This window comes from Equus quagga, chromosome 1 (assembly GCF_021613505.1).
Source record: "Equus quagga isolate Etosha38 chromosome 1, UCLA_HA_Equagga_1.0, whole genome shotgun sequence".
In the NCBI taxonomy this organism is placed as follows: Eukaryota; Metazoa; Chordata; class Mammalia; order Perissodactyla; family Equidae; genus Equus; species Equus quagga.
In genome coordinates this window covers 51,111,097-51,130,887 of record NC_060267.1, presented here as the reverse complement: position 1 = coordinate 51,130,887, position 19,791 = coordinate 51,111,097, and the positions used below count along the sequence as shown (strand labels likewise).

General features: G+C 43.2%; 1 protein-coding gene across 1 annotated transcript in view; it reads right to left on the bottom strand.

Moving 5' to 3' along the window:
• The window catches only part of LPCAT3 (lysophosphatidylcholine acyltransferase 3), a 36,233-nt gene extending 16,783 nt beyond the window's left edge, over positions 1-19,450 (bottom strand). Inside the window, exon 1 of the mRNA XM_046642872.1 lies at positions 19,245-19,450. Coding sequence (XP_046498828.1) covers positions 19,245-19,395 — 151 coding nt within the window. The 5' untranslated portion in view covers positions 19,396-19,450. The remainder of the gene's footprint in view (positions 1-19,244) is intronic.
• Between the last annotated feature and the right edge of the window lie 341 nt (positions 19,451-19,791).

Below are 19,791 nucleotides of genomic sequence, written 5' to 3'. Positions count from 1 at the left end.
GACTACCAAATTCCTAAGCCTAAAATTCAAAGTCTATCTTCTAAAGGACATTTCTAGTTAAAGCTTCTATTTCTCTGCTTCAGCTAAAACTGATCAGCTAGTTTTTGCCTAAACATATCTTATGTCTTTTGTCTCTAGACCTTAGCTCATGCCAATCTCTTTGCATGGAATACCTTCTCCAACCACCTCTCTACCATATGAAATCCTAGCCATTCTTGAAAGCCCAGTTCAAGTGTCTCCTTCTCTAAGTCTACCTCAGACCACAATGAACTCATGGCTCTGTGTGTTATGCACTCATGCCTTAAATGAATGGCGCTTAAGACTAAGATTCATTTGGCAAATCATTGTATGCTACAATACGCTATTCTTTACATTTTTGTTTTGTATTAAAATTTTCATACGTTTACAACCTCTTTTCCTAAAGGCTTCCCTTGTCTTTGGATCTCCCATAGCATACTATCCTGTATAATTTATATATAATTAATATAAACACTAAATAATTTTTTTTTAGGAATATTAGCCCTGAGCTAATACCTACCGCCAATCCTCTTCTTTTTGCTGAGGAAGCCTGGCCCTGAGCTAACATCCATGCCCACCTTCCTCTACTTTATATGTGGGACGCCTACCACAGCATGGCTTGCCAAATGGTGCCATGTGTGCACCCGGGATCCAAACAGGCAAACCCCGGGCCGCTGAAGTGGAACATGCAAACCCAACTGCTGTGCCACCAGGCTGGCCCCCTGTATACTTTATTTTTGATTGATTGACCAACAGTAATTGACACTTAATAGCTGTTAGATCTTAAGCATCAGTTTCCTCATCTGAAAAATGGGAATAGTACTTGCCTCAATGAGTTGTTGTAAGGACTAAAGGACATAATGCACATAAAGTAGTTAGCACAGTGCCTAAAATATCCTAAGTGGTCATAAAATTATACGCGCACACATTCACATAAAGTTAGAGGGAGGTAGAGCAGGCCTTAGCTGAGAAATTCTGCAGCAAGGGGATATCAGAGCTTCGGAATCTAATCTTCATTCTGGGTGACAAGCAAATAACTAATGGATTTCCCTTCCAACTGCATTTCAAAAGAAGATTAACAGCATATTTATCATATAAGGGTACTGACTATGGCTCGCCACTTTTTCTGAAATGCAGCGTACTGTTGAATTAAGGCACTGGATGGTTAGACAAACTGGACTTTGGCGTTAAGACAGGTCTCGGTTTGAATCTTGGTTCTGCTACTACTAGCTGTCAGCTCAGTCTGGTTAATTAGTTAACCTTTTTTGTCCTCAGTTTCATCAGTAAAATGAGTATCCAGTCTAGGGTTTGTGCATTAAGCCTGGTACATCTTAGATGCTCAATAAATGTGAGCCTGCTTCACCTCTGCTTGAACAGTGCAGTGCCCAGTGAGCTCATCCAGCCACATGGCTCTGAATACCACCTGTCTGCTGAGGTCTCCCAAAGGTTCATCTCTAGCCTAGACCTCTCCCCTGAACTCCACCTTGAATAGCCTACTTGACACCTTGAATAGGTGCACGCCTCAAATTAACAGGTCCCAAGCTGAACTCCCTCACTAACCCTGCTCCTCCCTTAGCCTTCTCATTTCAACAAACAGCAACTTCCCCTTCCACTCACTTGGACTGAAACCCTGCAACCTTGCAATCACTCTTGACCTCCCTTCCCTCCACTGTCAACCCAATCAGTCAGCAAATCCTATCTGTTCTACCTTCAAAACATACCCAGAATCTGACCACTTCTTCCTGTGGTTCAAGTCAGCACCATCTCTGGTCTGTATTATTATAGTCGCCTCCTGACTAATCTCCCTGCTTCTGCTCTTGCCCCACTTCAGTCTATCCTTAAGACAGCAGCCAGAGGGATTTTATTATAACCTAAGTCCAGCAAGCTCACTCCTCTGCTCAAAACCCTTGGAAGGCCTCCAGTCTCACTCAGCAAAAGCAAAAGTCCAACCAGAACCTACACCACCCCTTCGCCCCTCCCCCAGTCCCACCTTCCTCTGACTCACTTCCTACTCTTGGTGTCCACTATTCTGCCCCAGCCACAAAGCTCTCCCTTCCTGGAAGGTCAGGCAGGTCCAGACTTAGAGGCTTCACATTAAGAGGCTCCTTGTCTGGAATGCTCTTTCCACAGATAAGCTCAAGTCCCCTGCACTTCAGGTCTAAAATATCACCTCACCAGTGAGGCCTTCCTTGACCCTCCTATCTAAAACTGCACACACTCCCCCGGCCCTCACCTGCCACCAATATGCACTTCCTGTTCTTCTTTCCTGCTTTATTTTCCTATTGTCCCCTCAGCACTTATTGCTCTTTCACTTACTATCTATTTCACATACTTATCAGTCTTTGAAAGCAGGGATTTTCGTCTGTTTTTTCTCCTGCTGTACTCCAGTGCCTAGTACAGTACCTGGTACAAAAAAGGTCTCCAAAATATTTGTTGAATGGTTGAAAGAATGAGAGAACGAATACTCTGGACTCTAAGCAGACAATAAAATATTTATTAAGCATCCATTATGTGGCCAGCATCGCATTAGGCAAAGGGGGATATGGCAGAATTGTAAGAGACGCTTTTTAACTCTTAAGGAACTTTTTAGACAGAAAGAAAAGAGACATCAAATGATGTTCTGTAAGTGCTAACTGCATGGAATAGCCAATGCTGTAGAGGTTAGGGAAGAGAGAAACCAACAATGACTGAGTAGTCAGGATGAACAGAGAATATAAGGAAAGGGCATTCCGAGGGAGGAGAATAATGTAGTAAAGACAGAAAGGAAGGAAAGAGCATGGAATCGTCACTTCAAGAGACGAGGCTAACTATGAGAGGGGAAAAACAGTATAACAAAAATGGACGGGAAGGTTTGGAGAACCAGGCAGAGTCTGAAATTGATACAAGAGGAAGAAAATCCGTATGACTGACTGGATGTGGGGGATGACAGAAAAGGACAAATTAAAGATGGTTAAGCCACTGCAACGGTCTTTGAACTTTTTTGCTGGAATAGCCCCTAAAAGAACTCTGAAAAACTATATATCCCGTCTCACATTTTTAAGTTGCCATCTAACATTTATAACTTTAAACAATAGCAAATGATGTTTTTTTATTTTTTACTTTTATTATTATTATTATTTTTCTTCTTCTCCCCAAACCACCCCCAGTACATAGTTGTATATTCTGGTTGTAAGTGCCTCTGGTTGTGGCATGTGGGATGCCCCTGCCCTCAGTGTGGCCTGATGAGCAGTGCCATGTCCACGCCCAGGATCCGAACTGGTGAAACCCTGGGCCGCTGAAGTAGAGCGTGCAAACTTAACCACTCAGCCACGGGGCTGGCCCCTGTGTTTTTTAAAATGTCTACTGAAGATGTCCTTAAAGTACATATGGAACATGTCTGCCATGCAATCAAATGACAAACCAGTCAGCTTGATCAGTTACATTCTGTCAAAAGAAATCTAACTTCAGTTTTCACTTCAAATAAACATGTTAATACTTCTCCCTCATGACAACCACCTTATTTCTGAAGTCTCCTTTGAAGATGGATAGGCAAGGCAAAGGGTTGCTGTGAGCTTGTTGCCTGGATAAAACAAGGTGCTGCACCTCTTTGCTTTACTTTTGCGGTGTCTTGTGAAATTTTTAGCCCCTGGGCCAACGCACCACGCCTTTTTTCTTTTTCAGATGGTGGAGGTGACTGCAAGAGAACTGGGGAAGGAGAACCTTCAGAGGAGACAGTCTCAAGCATAACGATTTTAGAAGAGTACACATGGAAGAAGAAAATCTGGAAACTGATTCCCTTACCCATGCCCATGTCTCTCCTGAAAAGTCTCTGTGTACCCCTAGGGTACATGGACCCCGATGGGAGGACCACTGACCTCAAGTTTCCGTGTCTCACAGGTTAGAAAGAGGGTGGTAGCACTGACAGCAACACAAAGATGGAGGAGGGCTGGCTCTGGCAGTGTTGGCTGCTGCTGACAGCTGAAGCCAGGGAGAAAGATAAGCTCTCACAGGACAGGCCACAAACGGAGGGCAGGCCAAGCGCTGGGTCTTGGAAAAGGCCTGTGTTTAAGGGAGTGCAAGCAAACGAAACTGAGATAAAACAGAAAAACAAGGAGGTAAATCAGGGTTTCGGCTCAAACTGGGGCAACTGATGGAAGCTGCAAGAGAGACGTGGCACATCTGCTTTCCTAGAAGTTCTGCAGGAAAAATTTTCAAGTAAGTTAACTGGTAAGTAACTTATAAAAAATAAATTATACAAAATGGAATGCAAAGTTGACCTGTACTTTAAAGACACAACACGAGACTTCGACGACATTTCTATCTTTCAACAGCCGTTTTATGCCAAATCCCCCAAGCCCGTGAGAGTGCAGACTTGTTCAGTCTTCCACCAGGGCCTTTAGGGAGCTGTCCATGAGGAACCTTAAGAAGTGCTGCTTGAAATCCATGCTTCTGTCCTCTTCTCCAGATTGAGAGGAAGACGTCCCTCCCTTCTCTTCTTTTTTTTTTTAAAGATTTTTTTTTTATTTTTCCTTTTTCTCCCCAAGCCCCCCAGTACATAGTTGTATATTCTTCATTGTGGGTCCTTCTAGTTGTGGCATGTGGGACGCTGCCTCAGCGTGGTTTGATGAGCAGTGCCATGTCCGCACCCAGGATTCGAACCAACGAAACACTGGGCCGCCTGCAGCGGAGCGCGCGAACTTAACCACTCGGCCACGGGGCCAGCCCCCCCTCCCTTCTCTTTAAACAGCTCCTCCTGCCCTTTGGTCCCAGTCCTCTGAGTTCCACCCACACCAGTCTTCCTCGGGAACTTCCTCGATGATCTTTCTTGCTGGCTCCCTTATTCTTTTCTTCTCATTAACAACAACCATTACTATTATCATCAATACCAGCAACTGAACGGTACTGAGCACTCACACGTGTCATGCATTGAATGAAGCACTTTACATATATTATCCCACTAAATCCTCCTAACAGCTGGGCGAGGTAAATAATAAAGGTTATTGCTTCATTTTACAAATAAGCAAACAAATCCAAGCAGTTCTCTGACCTGCCTGTGCTGATTAGCTAGGAAGTGATGAAGCCGATTCTAACTGATGGCTCTCACCTCTGCGTCCACCACTCAGCCACTCGGCACATTATCCCCTCCACCTCCGAAGACGCCCAGGCTCTCAGCGGTACCCTCCAGCACTCCCCACCCACCCCAGCCTTTGGTTGCTGCTTCTAGCTCCTGCTCAATTTTACTTATTCCTTTTGCAGTCAATCTCCTAGAACCATGGTCTAACCCAGCGTCTCTATTTCTCGTCTACCCATTTCTTTCTTACCCTTCAGCAACGTGGTAACCAGACCCATAGCCCAGGCCGCCTTCCTAAACCTCACCTTCACCTTTTGCGAGACGATCTGGTTTAGATGGCCAACGGGCTCCTTAGAGCAAAGTGACTGAAACTCATCTCAAACTCAAAATTCAAGCTTATAGTTGGAGATAAAGGGATGGGGGACAGAGAACCTCAAAAAAGCCTGTGTGTGTCACTGCTCTTAGGGATTGTACTGACAGGATCACGGCAACTCTGGGATTTCTAGTTTAAAGAGATGTTGGAAAAACCCATTTCATCCTTATCTCATCTGGATATTATAACTTTTCTGGATTACGGAATGTTACCATAGGTAATGGGTATTTTGCTTTGGGCAATATTGGAAGGACACATTCAAGATCTATCAAATAGCTACCTGCTCTTTTGATCAAATTTCAGTCAAATTTTCCCAAGCATCACAGAATAGAATATAAAATAGCACTGCTTTTGAACACCGGCTTATTTGTAGCTTATTTTTAGCAAATATTTTCAAATGATAATTTTATCATTTTTACTTTGAAGATCTGCCATCAGTTTTTTTTTCTATTCTTTCACCAAAGTGGAAATTCCTTGTGCTAAAGAACTATACAGAGGAAAGAAAGAAAATAGGAGAGAGAGCTAAGCCCTGCTTGACGCCGTCTGTCTGAGCGAGAGGTAGCTGCTGAGGCACTTCATGCTTAGAACCGGGTTACCAATCACCATCAGCTGGAAGGGCACTCGCAGGTTAAGGACATTTAGGTGGGGATGAAGCCCACCTTTGGAATTTGTTCAGAACTGGTCTTTTGTTTCTGTTCACCAGATTAAGCTTTGCGGATAGTAAGGGCAAGGGGCCAAAATACCTTCCACACACCAAAAATCCTGAATAGCTCCACTGAGTCATACGCTCAGTGGTTACTCCTAGGATATTCACATTCTTAGAACTGAAGAAACCTTAGAAATGCCTGACTCTAAACTTTTCATTAGATAGATAAGAAACTAAGGTCCAAGGGGATAACCCGAACTCCCAAGGTTAGTAGAGCTCAGCTCAAATTAGAATCCCTATCACCTGATTTCCACTCTGCTGCTTTGGCCACATGCAGTGGCCCTGGCAGTGACCGGTGAGTGAAGCACAACAAGCAGCTGTGTGCTTTTAAAGCTATAGCTGTATCACGCCTCAGTTTCTCAATAACAACCTGTCTCAAGCACCTTTTCACAGACACGTGCACAACCGTGTTTATGTCTGCTCATCTCCCTACCTGAAGACATTTAAAAACGTATTTTAATGCTAAATAGAGGTGCTCTCTTGTACTTTCTTTGCTAATCTAATTCTTGGGGACTCATGTCCTTACCCTCATCCGGCAATAAGAATACAGCAGTTGATTTCTGAGAGTTACCTCCAGCTGGATCTCTTAAATATTTTGACAACTGTGGTATAGGATTCAGGGAAACCGGGACAAGCGATCAAAACGTCCTGGGAATAAAAGAATAGAGCGGACATTTTAAAGGTAAACCAGTGCGTGGGTCTTACTTATGAGAAAGAAAGAGAAAGGAGGGCTGTTACAAAGGCTAAGAAGTACTAGTCTTTTAGTCACTTAACCCAACCAAACAACCTAAACCTGAACTGCCCCAAAGTCCTACCATAGTAACTCTTTCATTGCTCCGTTTCACCAGTGCTCATAGGAAGCAAGGCCTTCCCAAGCTTAGTGCGAGTGACTGATACACACACATGCCGGCTGGCTGGGAAAACTGCAAAAGCCGAAAAGTTTGATACAACCAAAGACTGACTCTGATGTCACCAACCCTCTTTTTGTCACGCTACAGGAACTAGACACTCAGGTTCTCACGAGCCTCTTGGCCCAGGAAAAAGTTAGTCACCCATCAGTGGCAAGCCCTCAGGAGTATTTCAAGTCAGATCAGATGGCAAAAGGGATGTCAAGAACATTATCCTTATGTTTGAACATCAGGATTATAGTATTTTTTGATACTGGTAGTTTGTTCAAATGGTCACATAGTTATTTCGTTACTTTAATTTTTTTCCTAAAAACTATTTTACAAAAATTTATAGATTGAAAGAATGTTAAAGCTAAAAGAGGCTATTGACTGGCATTTCTTCATTTTAGTGGAACAGGGACAACAGATGTTCGGACGGACTTTGAGGCGCTTTAAGACACTGAAATGCCTTTACCAGAAAAGATAAAATGACACCCTTATTGCCTGTATTCAGTGCATTTTATTATATTTTAATTCTCTATAAGTTAGTAAACCACATGGTGGCAACTTCCAGGCAGATGATCTTATCAATCAGAATATCCCCGGACTCAGGAGACAAGAATCTCGTTTCAGGGCCAGCCCCGTGGCCGAGCAGTTAAGTTCACACGCTCCGCTTTGGCGGCCCAGGGTTTCACTGGTTCGAATCCTGGGTGCAGACACAGCAGTGCTCATCAAGCCATGCTGAGGTGGCATCCCGCATGCCACAACTAGAAGGACCTGCAATAGCATACACAACCATGTACTGGGGGGCTTTGGGGAGAAGAAGGAAAAGAATGTCTGTCGTTTGGAATCTGGTCCATCCCCACTCCACTCCCCTGGCCTCTGACTTGTCTGCCCGGCCTCTGCTGCTTTCTTTCATGCCCTTTCTGTTACTGCTTCCTCCTCTTCTTTCTGATTTACAGACCTGACATGTTTTATCGCCTATTTCTTAATGCTTTTTGGATTGCACACTTTATGATTCTCTTTTAAAAATATCTAATTAGTGTGTGGTAATCTCGGTTTTCTCCCGTTTTACTTATGCCGCTGGTTTTCAGTGGAGAAACAGGTTTTTGCTCCTTTTGTGACTTGATCTGGCCTAGGGTTGGCCTGTCACACTGTGAGTGGCTAATTAGCTGCTCTTTCTCCAACCCTCCCAAACACTTGTCATGATAATCTCTCTCGTGTTGAGAACTGCCAAATCTAATCTTGGTAAATATAAATAATATAGGTGAGATTTCTTTTTCTCCACGGGTATTTCAGCAAATGAAACAATAAACTCTTTCTTACCCAGCTAAGATTCTAACAGGAGAAAAGATAACAGCATCACGCCCCCTAACTGTCCTTATGAATCTGAATAGGTGTAATTGTATGTTGGATTTTCTCTCTCTCTAGGTCTGTGATCACATATAATCTCTCTTTCTTCTTTTTTTTTGGTGAGGAAGATTGGCCCTGAGCTAACATCTGTTGCCAACCTTTCTCTATTTTGTATGTGGGATGCCACCACAGCATGGTTTGATGAGTGGTGTGCAGGTCTGCACCAGGGATCCAAACCGGCAAACCCTGGGCCACTGAAGCGGAGCGCACAAACTTAACCACTATGCCATTGGGCTGGCCCCTCTTTATTCTTTTTTTAAGTGCACAATTGATTGAATTTTGTATATTCATAATGTTGTGCAACCATCCCCACTATCTAATGCCCCAACAAGAAACCCCATACCTCTTAGCAGTCCCTCCCAATTCAATCCTCCTCTCCTGCCCTGACAATCACCAACCTACTTTCTGTCTTTATGGATTTGCATATTCTGGGCATTTCATAGCAATGGAATCACACAGTATGTGGCCTTTGTGTCTGGCTTCTTCCACTTGGCATACTATCTCCAAAGTTCATCCACGTTGCAGCAGGTATCAGTGCTTCATTCTTTTTTACAGTTGAATAATACTTCATGAGCCAGCCCTGGTAGTTTAGTGGTTACGAAGCTTTGTGTCGTAGTCAGGGAACCAAACCACCGTCTGCTGGCTGTCATTTGGGGCAGCTGCATGTTGCAGTGATGCTGAAAGCTATGCCACCAGTATTTTAAATACCAGGAGAGTCACCCATGGTGGACAGGTTTCAGCGGAGTTTTCAGACTAGACAGACTAGGAAGAAGGACCTGACCACCCACTTCCGAAACAAGTGGCCATGAAAATCCTATGATCAGCAGCGGAGCACTGTTTGATGGGAGCGCCAGAAGGTGAGAGGATGGCGCACAGAGACCAGGCAGGGTTCCGCTCTGCTGTCCACAGGGCACTGGGAGTTGGAATCTACTCAACGGCACTAACAACAACAAAATATTCCATTGTGTGTATATACCATCTTGCTTAATTCATTCATCAGTTGGCAGACAACTGGGTTGTTTGTAGTTTTTGGCTATTATAATAATGCTATGAACATCTGGGTGCAAATTTTTGTGTGAACATATTCTTTCAATTCTTTTGGGTAGATAACTGGGAGTGGAATCGCTGGGTCATACGGTAACTGTTTAGCCAAACTGTCTTCCACAGTGGCCGCACCATTTTACATCCACACCATTTTACATCCCCGCTAGCAATGCAGGAGGGTTCCGGTTTCTCCACATTCCCACCAACACTTGTTTTCTGTATTGTTTTTTTTCAGGTTACAGCTCTCCTAGTGGGTGTGAAGAGGTATGTCACATGGTTTTGGTTTGCATTTCCCTAATGACTAATGATGTTGAGCACCTTTCCACGCGCTTATTGGCCATTAGTATGTCTTCTTTAGACAACTGTCTATTCATATCCTTTGACCATTTTTTAATTGGGTTATTTCTCTTTTTATTGTTGAGTTATAAGACTTCTTGATATATTCCAGCTACTAGACTTTTATCAGATATATGATTTACAAATATTTTCTCAATCTGTGGTTTATCTTTTTACTTTCTTGAAAGTGTCCTTTGATGCACAAAAGTTTTTAATTTCGATGAAGTCCAATTTATCCCTCACTATCAAAGCTAGAAACTATGTACTTCTTTTCATAACAGCATCTCAATATTACTTGAAGATTTGGGGAGAATTTTAAAAAATATTAATAAATTACATATTTTGAAATATAATAAAAAATATACATATTTTCAAAATGTCAAACAAGATGGTAAGACTTGAAGATATTTGGAACTTCTGGTGAAATGATGACCTGGGTCCTCATAATTACTCTGTTAGGCTGTTAGCGTGAATAATATAAATGCACACTATCTAGGAGATTTCATATTTTGCTTTTGCTTCTTATTCTTTTGGAAGAGCCAAAGAAGAATTGAAAAGTGGAGTCAGATTATTGTTTAGCCAAAGAATGAGGATTTCTAGTGGCCTTTGGTTCAATAGTTTTAGTCAGGGCCCCAGTATATGTGTACTCCAACCGTAACCAATCTTTTCCACTTTTGTCTGAGGTATATGCCATAGGAGCCTGAAAGGGCATTGTTCCAGTTGATCTCCGCTTGCTGGCTTGCAAACAGAAGTTTTATATTTATGGACAGTAATCCAGAGTGGTGTCCAAGTCTATCTGAGTTTAGACTTGCTATCACAGCAGAAATTAGAAACCTCAAGAGTTACAGGCCACTTACCAAGTCTACATGGATTCCACTTTTCATTATAGCATATACAAATATAAAAGGATCAGAACTTTGACCACCTGAGATCTCATTTCTTCCTCAGATTTGCATACAATACATGCACATGAATCCTCTATTTTTTTTAATAGTGAGTTCTTAATTCACTGCAAAATTACTATCTCACCATTTACAATTTTTGTAGCGCATATGACCATGTATGCTTTTCTTCCGAAAACGCCATAGCAACATGAATACTTGGTACTAAAAAGCATCTTTGACAAAAGCTTTTTATTTTTAATTTAAACAGCCAATGGTAACAGTGGGGCATTAAATAGTCTACTTGAAGACATCATGTGAGTCAAAAACATAACCTAGGTCTGATCATTTTTGGCCTGATCTACCCACTTTCTGACAAACTGTCCCTGCAGTTACAATGCAGTGACATTTCTATCAGAAGCCTCTAACCAACAATTCTGGGACATTTGGTTTTCAGAATCCTTCATTCAAGGTGTCCAGAGTTTCATCAATCTCACTTATCTTCAAAGCCACTGCTTGAATAGGGAGGAACTTAAGGTTTAAAAACCAGTACATTTTAAGCCAAAAGGAAATTCTTATCCGGAAATTACTTCTCCTTATTTTTAGTGTCTTACTTGCCCACCCCCCCCTTCTTGTTTTGAAAATAGGAAGAAATAAAGATGCATACAACATCTTTCAGGCTACGCAAATTACAGACAGGCTTTGAAGGTCTCTAGGAAGCTACTGTTGCTTCACCAAGAGAACTCCAGCGGGCCCTAATCTCCTGGCCCTTGACTTCATCAACTGCCGGGAAAAGTCAAAACACATACGTGCACCCCAACTACCCTCCCAGCACCCCCCGCAAAAAGCTCTATGCTTGAGAAGGACAGTGTGTTTAGAACAGCTTCTCCTGGCAGCTGCAACTAGGGTGCCTAATTTTTGTTAAAGCTACAAGTCACAATCTATTAATTATATTAAGAAATGCGAGGAGATCAATTAGGAGGACTCCATATTGCTCCAGGTGGCTGATGTAAGACAGAAAAGGAAAGATGGAACTATTAGCCCAACAACCTTATGAAACCGATGCCTCCATATTTAACCTTCTCATCAAAAGCATGCGACAGATGGTGTAGGTAATGATGACAGTTATGATAATAAAGGTGATAATGGTGTAATAATATCATTATGATAATGATATTAGTAACATAATTCAGTAATAAGAATAGTATTTGAAGAATAACAAGAGATGTTAGCAAATGAGGAAAAGGAAACCATAAAGAAATGGAGAGCATTTGTTTATTCCAAAGATCAAAGGATACACTGACATTTCAGAAAGTTTAAGGTGCTATCAGGACACCAAGTATTACAGAACAGGCATGCGAAGAAATATACTACACCAGCGACCCTCAAACCTCAGGGTCATCAGTATAGCCTGGGGGGCTTGTTAAAACATTGCTGGGTGCCACCCTCAGAATTTCTCATTCAGTAGGACTGGTGCAGACCTGCGAATCTGCATTTCTAACAAGTTCCTAGTAGATGCTGACCCTGCAGGTCCCAAGACCACACTTCGAGTCTCCTTGGAAAGGAAGGCAATGAATATTTATTGAGGGAAGGGAGAGAACAATTATTTACAACTACTGTGGGTCAGGCGCGGTCAAGTGTTTGCACAATTTATCTCATTTACTCCACACAGCATCCCAACGAGCACATCTTCTCAAACTTTTCCAGCAGAGGAGAATGAACGCATCTGCACAAAGGCTATGCCTAAGCAGTTCTCTAGAAATAAGAAATTTCTTTGATTATATTATTTTTAAAAATTCATGTGAATTCTGCCATTCTCTTTCAAAATAATGCTGCTTATTATGAATTAAATATTTTATCAGATAAAATTATCTATCATATCACAATATCCTATTATATCATTTATCATAGAAGAATTATTTATCAGATAAACTGCTTAACCCTCAACCTCACTTTGCTAGTAAAACTGGCCTTTGCGAACATGAAGAAACGGATGGCTGATGTTTAGTAATTAGTCTATGGTGACACAGCTAGTACATGTTTAATCCAGAACTTCCAGCTGGGCCTGCAGGTCTCTACAGACGATGCACGTCCCACCCCCACCACCTGAAAGGTCTGTCAGGTTTTTCTCGGCTGTGCCTTCATGGATCCTCTGTTGTTCGAGCCAAACCAAACTACCTGCTGTTCCTCAGATTTTTCTCACTTTTCCTGATCTCCACATCTATGCTCATAATTCTTTGCAGCTGAAAACCTCCTGGTTCATCTCTACCTGACTAGGACCTTCCACACCCTTTAAAGTCCAGCTGAAATGCCATTCCCTTTTTGAAGACCCAACCCCATTTTTAAAAGGCTGCTGGGCTGGATACCTCTAGTGGGTTCCCACGGCTGCCCAGACAGATTTAATGTCAGTGGATGTGTAATTATTTTTGTTAAGTTAGCTTGTACTTATAATCTCACAGGCCCTAATTTACACATGCCTCTGCAAAGAAATGATTCTATTTGACATTAAAGTTATACCGGCATTCAAAACATGAAGTTTTGTGCAATGTAAGATATTAGAATGTAGATAAAAAGCAGTTGAAAAAATATATTTAAAAGAAATACCCAAACAGGAAGCTTTAGATAATGATGAAATTTGTGGCTATTAATTAAAGATAAAGTCTAAAAATGTAGAATATACCTAGACTTTTAGAACTTTTAGAATATACCTAGACTTTAGAACTGGAAAAGGCCAGAGCTGGCCCCGTGGCCGAGTGGTTAAGTTCGCGCGCTCCGCTGCAGGCGGCCCAGTGTTTTGTTGGTTTGAATCCTGGGCGCGGACATAGCACTGCTCATCAAGCCACGCTGAGGCAGCGTCCCATATGCCACAACCAGAAGGACCCACAATGAAGAATATACAACTATGTACCGGGGGCTTTGGGGAGAAAAAGCAAAAAAGTAAAATCTTTAAAAAAAAGAATTGGAAGAGGCCTTCAAAGTCATTTAGGATAACTCCCTTATTTTATAGGAGTAGAATTTTTGAACCCTGCTTTGTATTATGGTCAGAAGTCCCATTGTTTAGTTAATGCTGTTTAATTTCCACCTAGCTTAGGTTTGGTCTCTTTATATTGTAATTTCAATGCTATTGAAGAAAACTTTTGTAGTGAATAATGGATTTAGTTCTGAAGGGCGAGACCTGACTTTGGTCCAAAGGGAACTAAACTGTAGGGTCTCCTTTGATTTTAAAGGTTTCTAACCTTATGATGCTAATTCTGAACCTCTCAGGAATGAGTCCTTACCCTCAAGGGCAATTTTGATCAATCTAACGGCCAAGCCACAGTCGCAGCCAAGACTGGAGAACACTCATACTAAGCAGGGTGGCCATCTGCTCCACTTGGCCAGCTCCAGCTTTGGACGCTGAGAGGAATCTCATATGCTGATTACATCCTGGTTTAACCACGCAGAGTGAAGAGAGAAAAGGACACAGGACAATTATCTTTTCCACCCCCACAAGCTCCTCCCAACCCCAGTGTGGTAAAGAGCAAAAACTCTAGAGTTGGGTAGGAACAAGTGTGACCGTACGCAAGTTACTAAATGTTTGTAGAATCCAGTTTCCTATCTGCACAAGAGTGATACAGTCCTATAATTATTTTATGGGTTACTGGCAGGTTCAGGTGAGGGATTGCCTGTTTAGCATTTAGGACAATCCTTAACAAACGCCAGCTATTATTCTCAACAAGGGGTGGCAACGCTAACATAATCGACGTGAACTAGATTCTTTCTCTCTGTATAATCTTTTCTGTGGCATTTCATTCCCTCCCTGATTCAATTATGATACCAACATTGACTGCTAAAACTGTGTCTTTAGCCTAACTTCTTTCCTGAGCTCCTGACTAGGCTTCACAACTTTCAAGACACCTGAAAGTGCCCTGGGAACCTAAAGCAAACCCAAAACCAGACCATTCCCTGGGGCACAGAACAGTATCTGACCCTCCTCTTGACCTCTGCATTTGTGAGAGCTATCATCATCTTTCCAGCTACCCAGGCAGAAGGACTGGGCCTTTTTTTAAAAAACAACTTACCTTCCATTTAATCAGTTGCCAAGTCATTCATTCATACAGTCACTTATTCAACAAATACATATTGAGCCTTTTCCAAAAGCCAGGTACTGTGTTAAACTCTGGGTATACTGCGGTGAACAAAACTCACGGTTTCTGCCCTCAGTTACAAATACCTAATTCAAATTGGAACATCCACTTGGAAGGAAATTTCAGTCAGCATGAGAAAGTACGACAGAGGACATAATTTAAGAAGAGAGTCAGGAAAGAACTCTCAGAGGAATCTGAACCGAGGACAATCTGAACTGAGACCTGAAAGAGGAACAGGAGTCTGCCGGGTGAGTATTGAGTGAAGAACATTCTAGGCAGTGACATCAGCAGGGACAAAGGCTCCGAGGTAGGAAAGGCTTAGTGTCTTTTCTGAGGAACTGGAAGAAGGCCCTGCAGCTGAAGGGTTGTGAGGTTGCTTGAGATAAGGCTGGGGCAGCAGGCAGGGGCTTTGGGGCCACGGATGGAAGCCCTGAAGGGTTCTGAGCAGCAGAGGCACAGGACCCAACCAGTCTGGCTGCTCTGGAGAAGGGACTGGAGGGAGCGAGGGTAGAATTAGAGACCAGGCAAGAGGCTCCTTGGCGCTTCTGGTGACGATGGTCAGTGGCTGTGGGGATGAAAAGTGGATGTATTTGAGACACAACGTGGAGGCAGTATTGATAGGACTTGGTGACTAGGATGTGGCGAGAGACGAAAGGGAGATGACAAGGTTTCTGGCATGAGCAGCTGTATAGAGCAAAGCGTTTACAGAATCTACCTTTCAAAAGATTCTACATTCCTAAAATACCCGCCATGAGATCCCTACTTTCCCCCTCAGTGCAACCACCTTGTCTCCAAGTCATTATAATTGTTTGGATCATTGTTCCTTCTCATGAGTTTCCCTGCCTCTTGTCTATGTCTACTTCAATCACACAACACTGTAGCATCTTCCTAATGCACTTCCAGTCACATTAGTCTGCATCCAAATATCTCCAATGGCTCCCTATCACCAACTTAATCAAGTACAAACTCTTTACCTTGGCTTTCAAGGCTTCAGAACTCACCTTTTCGGTCTTCCCTCCCACCACTTCTCTATTAAGTTCTGTTTTAGTCAAACTGGACTACTTACTGTTCCTTGAATGTGTTACCACACATTCCTACCTCAGGGCCTTTGGTCGTGCTATTCTTTTTGTCTTAACATCTCAGTTGAAACCTCACTCAACTTTCAAAATTCATTAAAGTTCTAAAATTTAAATCTCATAAAGCTTTGTAATTCTCTATGGCACTTACATTTCTGCCTTTTATTGTGGTTATTAGGGTACTTATCTCATGCCTATTCCCTACCCACTAACAGACCATAATCTCTTTGAGTACACGGCTCTGTTACTCACACTGCCCCACTGCTCTTGCCCGTGCAGGGTCAAGCATAGTGCTTCATCCACAGCTGGTACATTTTATTGAATTAATTTGGAAAAATTCATGTTGTTAATTACACTGAGTGACGAGACCCAAGTGGTTGACAGGGAGATGTTTTCCAGTAGCATTTGCCAGCACCAGGGCTCATAGCAAAATCCATCTTCCACCAAACTCCTTGCAGTGATACACAAGACAGACATACACACAAGCCTTTAACAGAGTCTTCTGGCTGTTCCAAATACTCCAATGCAGCAGTCCTCAGAAGCTTACCCTTTCCTCGAAGCAGTGAATATTAGAAATTATGGCCTCTAACCCAGATTTTTCAAACTACTTGTTGTAACCCATTAATGGGTCACGAAATTAATTTAGTGGGTTATAAACAACACTACAAAATAAAATAGAAAATAGCTAAACACACTGCCTATAGTAAGGATAAGTAACGTTTCCTGAAACTTTTGTTTGAACGCATATATACACCTGTATGTGCACTGGGTCATGATGTAAAACATATTCCCTACCATGGGTCCCAGTCAAAAATGTTTGAAAGCGAGTGCTTTAGTGCTCTGCAGCCCACCCCAAGACCACCACACAGAACTCAAGTAGAGAAAGTAAGATGTTAAGAAAACAGTAATGAGACTATCTAATTAGAAGTTATTCGCACTTTAAAATGTGGATGTCTGATGTACCTAACTCTTCCCTCAGGGTATCTGTATTTAGGCGCTTTTAACCGAAATCAATCTCGAATTAGTAGAAAGTGAGTCACAAATCATTTTGGACCACAGGCCTTCTTGGTATCTTTAGCAAGGATTTCCTCCAACATCCCAGTTCCCCAAGAGAACCAGGAACTCCATTGCTGAAAGGCTACTGGTTTCTAGGTCACAATACACAGAAGTGGTAATACCTTTGGTAAGGGAAACATATCTACAACCAGAAATCACTCTTTCTTCCATGCACATGTCAAGCTTATCAATTTACGTTTGCATTTAACCTATACATAGAAAACACAATCCTATATATCCACGTGGAAGAGCTATGCCTGATACAAGGTAACATGAAGCACCAAATTGATCTAAAAATGAGAAATACTATGAGTCACTGAAGGCACTGGCACATGTGAAACAGGAAGGAGGGATATGGGAAATGGGAGAATGGGTAAGGGGGCTCAGAAGTGGGGGAGGTGCATTACACCAAGTGTTTACTACTTTGATGATTGGTGGAAATGAGAGGATGAGAGGAGAGGGGTAATATATGGAGAAAACAACATCCTAATCAGTTGGATGCCCCACAGCAGTACACAGGAGTAGCCCACTAGGAGACCCTGGCAGCATTCGATTATGTCAGCACAAAAAGGACAAATTCCAGGTCTAATTCCAGCTATAGCTCCATTGAACAGTTTGCCCCTTATAATTTGTTGCTACTTGTGTTTCATTCTCAATTTATAGTTGAGAAATCAACAGTGAGCTTCCTAACTAATGAATGTAAACACTCTTAATTGCCAATTACAACCCCAACAAATAACTGCGTCAGAAAACAGGTTGAAGGAATAGGACGTTGAAAGCTAGTGTGGTGCAAAGAGACCTAGTTTGAGGTGTTGACAAATACGGGTTAGGTCTGGGTGACAGCGAGCAAGTCACAACCTAAGGTCGCTTCCACCTCTAAAACTTGTACAATTCTACAAGGGAGGGAAAAGGTGACCTTCATTTGGGAGAAAGGAAGATCATCTTGGTTTGATACGTAATAGGCAAATAATGATATTAGCCAAGGTTGTTTAAATATGAATAAATGCCTCCCACATTATTTAGATCGAGTTAACACCCTTAGATGATATTATATGCCAGTGTCTCTACTGACTATTGGATAAATTCCAAACTTCTTTCTGGCATTTAAAACATTCCACATCTGCCCAACTTTATCTCAAACTTCCTAAGATTTAGATCTCTAATCCTCTGCTCTGTCCTAGCCCCGTCTGCTTAATTCTTCTCCACCCCTTACTCTCCTAGCTAAAGTCCCATAACCTTCATAAAAACTTCCAACTACTCAAATATTTACATTATCAGATTTTGACCTCTGAATTCCTACAAGACTTTACAGCAATCTTATTAGGTAGGCATTACTGTCCTCATTTCACAGATCAAGAAAATTGAGGTCCAGAGAGGTTAAGTGGTTTGCCTAGGGTCCCAGTTTGTAAGCAGCAGCAGGACTGGGTCTGATCTGTCCAGCTTTCAAGTCCACGCCTTTTTGCTCATTGTATCATGCTGCTTCCACGTATTAAAAAATTGTGCAGGCAGGATGCAGTAAAAAGCCTATAAACCAGTTATAATACAGCTTGTTGTCACATAAATTCAGATATACCACCTCCTTTGAACCATGTGGTTAAATAAACGCTTGGGGTGGCAGGGATAGTTTTTAAGAGGGTTGTCAGTCCTGTGTCCCAAATCCTACATTATGGTGCTGTTCCAGGGCGATCCAGGGTAAATGACAGGCGGGTGGTTAAGGGGAAAAAAAGCAATATGGTATAAGAAGAAAATATTAGAAACAGGACAGAAAAGAGACGAAAGTGTAATATAAGCTGGCAATGCACAAAATAGAAACTCGGGATATGTAAGTATGGAATATGGGGCTGAGGCGGCCCGCACGGCTAAAATACCTAAGTTAGGGGCCTATGCCTACTGATAAGAAGCGCGCGTGTGTGAGGGTTGACATTAATAACAGACAGCAGTACACATGGACACAGAGTAGAACTCAAGAGAGAGACAAATAAGGGCAGGTCGTGAGGACACGTGGTAGATCACGGCATGGTGAGAGGTGGTGGCGCCAAATGAGGCCAGAAGGGTACAGCAGACGCGGAAGAGAAAGGTGATGAGAGGTTCAGAGGGCACGGCACCCCCAGACTTGAGACAAGACTTGTCCTCCTCTCGATAGCTGGTTGCTGTGTTTGAGGATTCACATCCACACCCCACAAAGCCCGCCTGGGTGGCTCCGGGAAGCGGGGGAGGTCACGTCCCCATTCCTCGGGGACTCCGCGAGGGGGCGGAAGGAGGCAGGAGGGTCCTTACCTAGCAAGATGGAGATGATGAGCCGTAGCGCCTGTTCTGTCGCGCCCAGGGACGCTGCCAACTTGTTAAGGCTCAGCTCCTGGAAACCCCACGGCAGCACCGTCGCCAGCTCCGCCACCGTCCCCACGTCCCCCTCAGCTGCGGACGCCATCTTAGCTCCCGGCTCCCCCCAGGGACCCCCAGCTCCGCGCACCCCGAATGTGGGCACAACGCTGTAGCTTCACCCCCAATTCCGGCCGGGAGCCCGCCCACGGCGTGCGCATTGGCTGCGGGCCCGCCCAGTGGCTCCAGGCTCGCCCGCTTATTGGTCGGTCGGCCAGGGGGCGGGGCCTAGCGCAGCAAGGTAAGCAGAGGGCGGGTCTGAACATTTGTAAGGCAGAGGTGACCCAGGCCCAGAAGGAGCGCAGGGCAGGCTGTGGGGCGGGGCTTGGAATCGGGAACTGGAGATGCGATTAGAAAAGTCTACAGCCGGCGGCGAGGTGATTGTACAACCCGGTTTTAACTGCTTGGGGGAGGAGTCGGTGAGGGCGAGTTGTCCAGCCGGTTC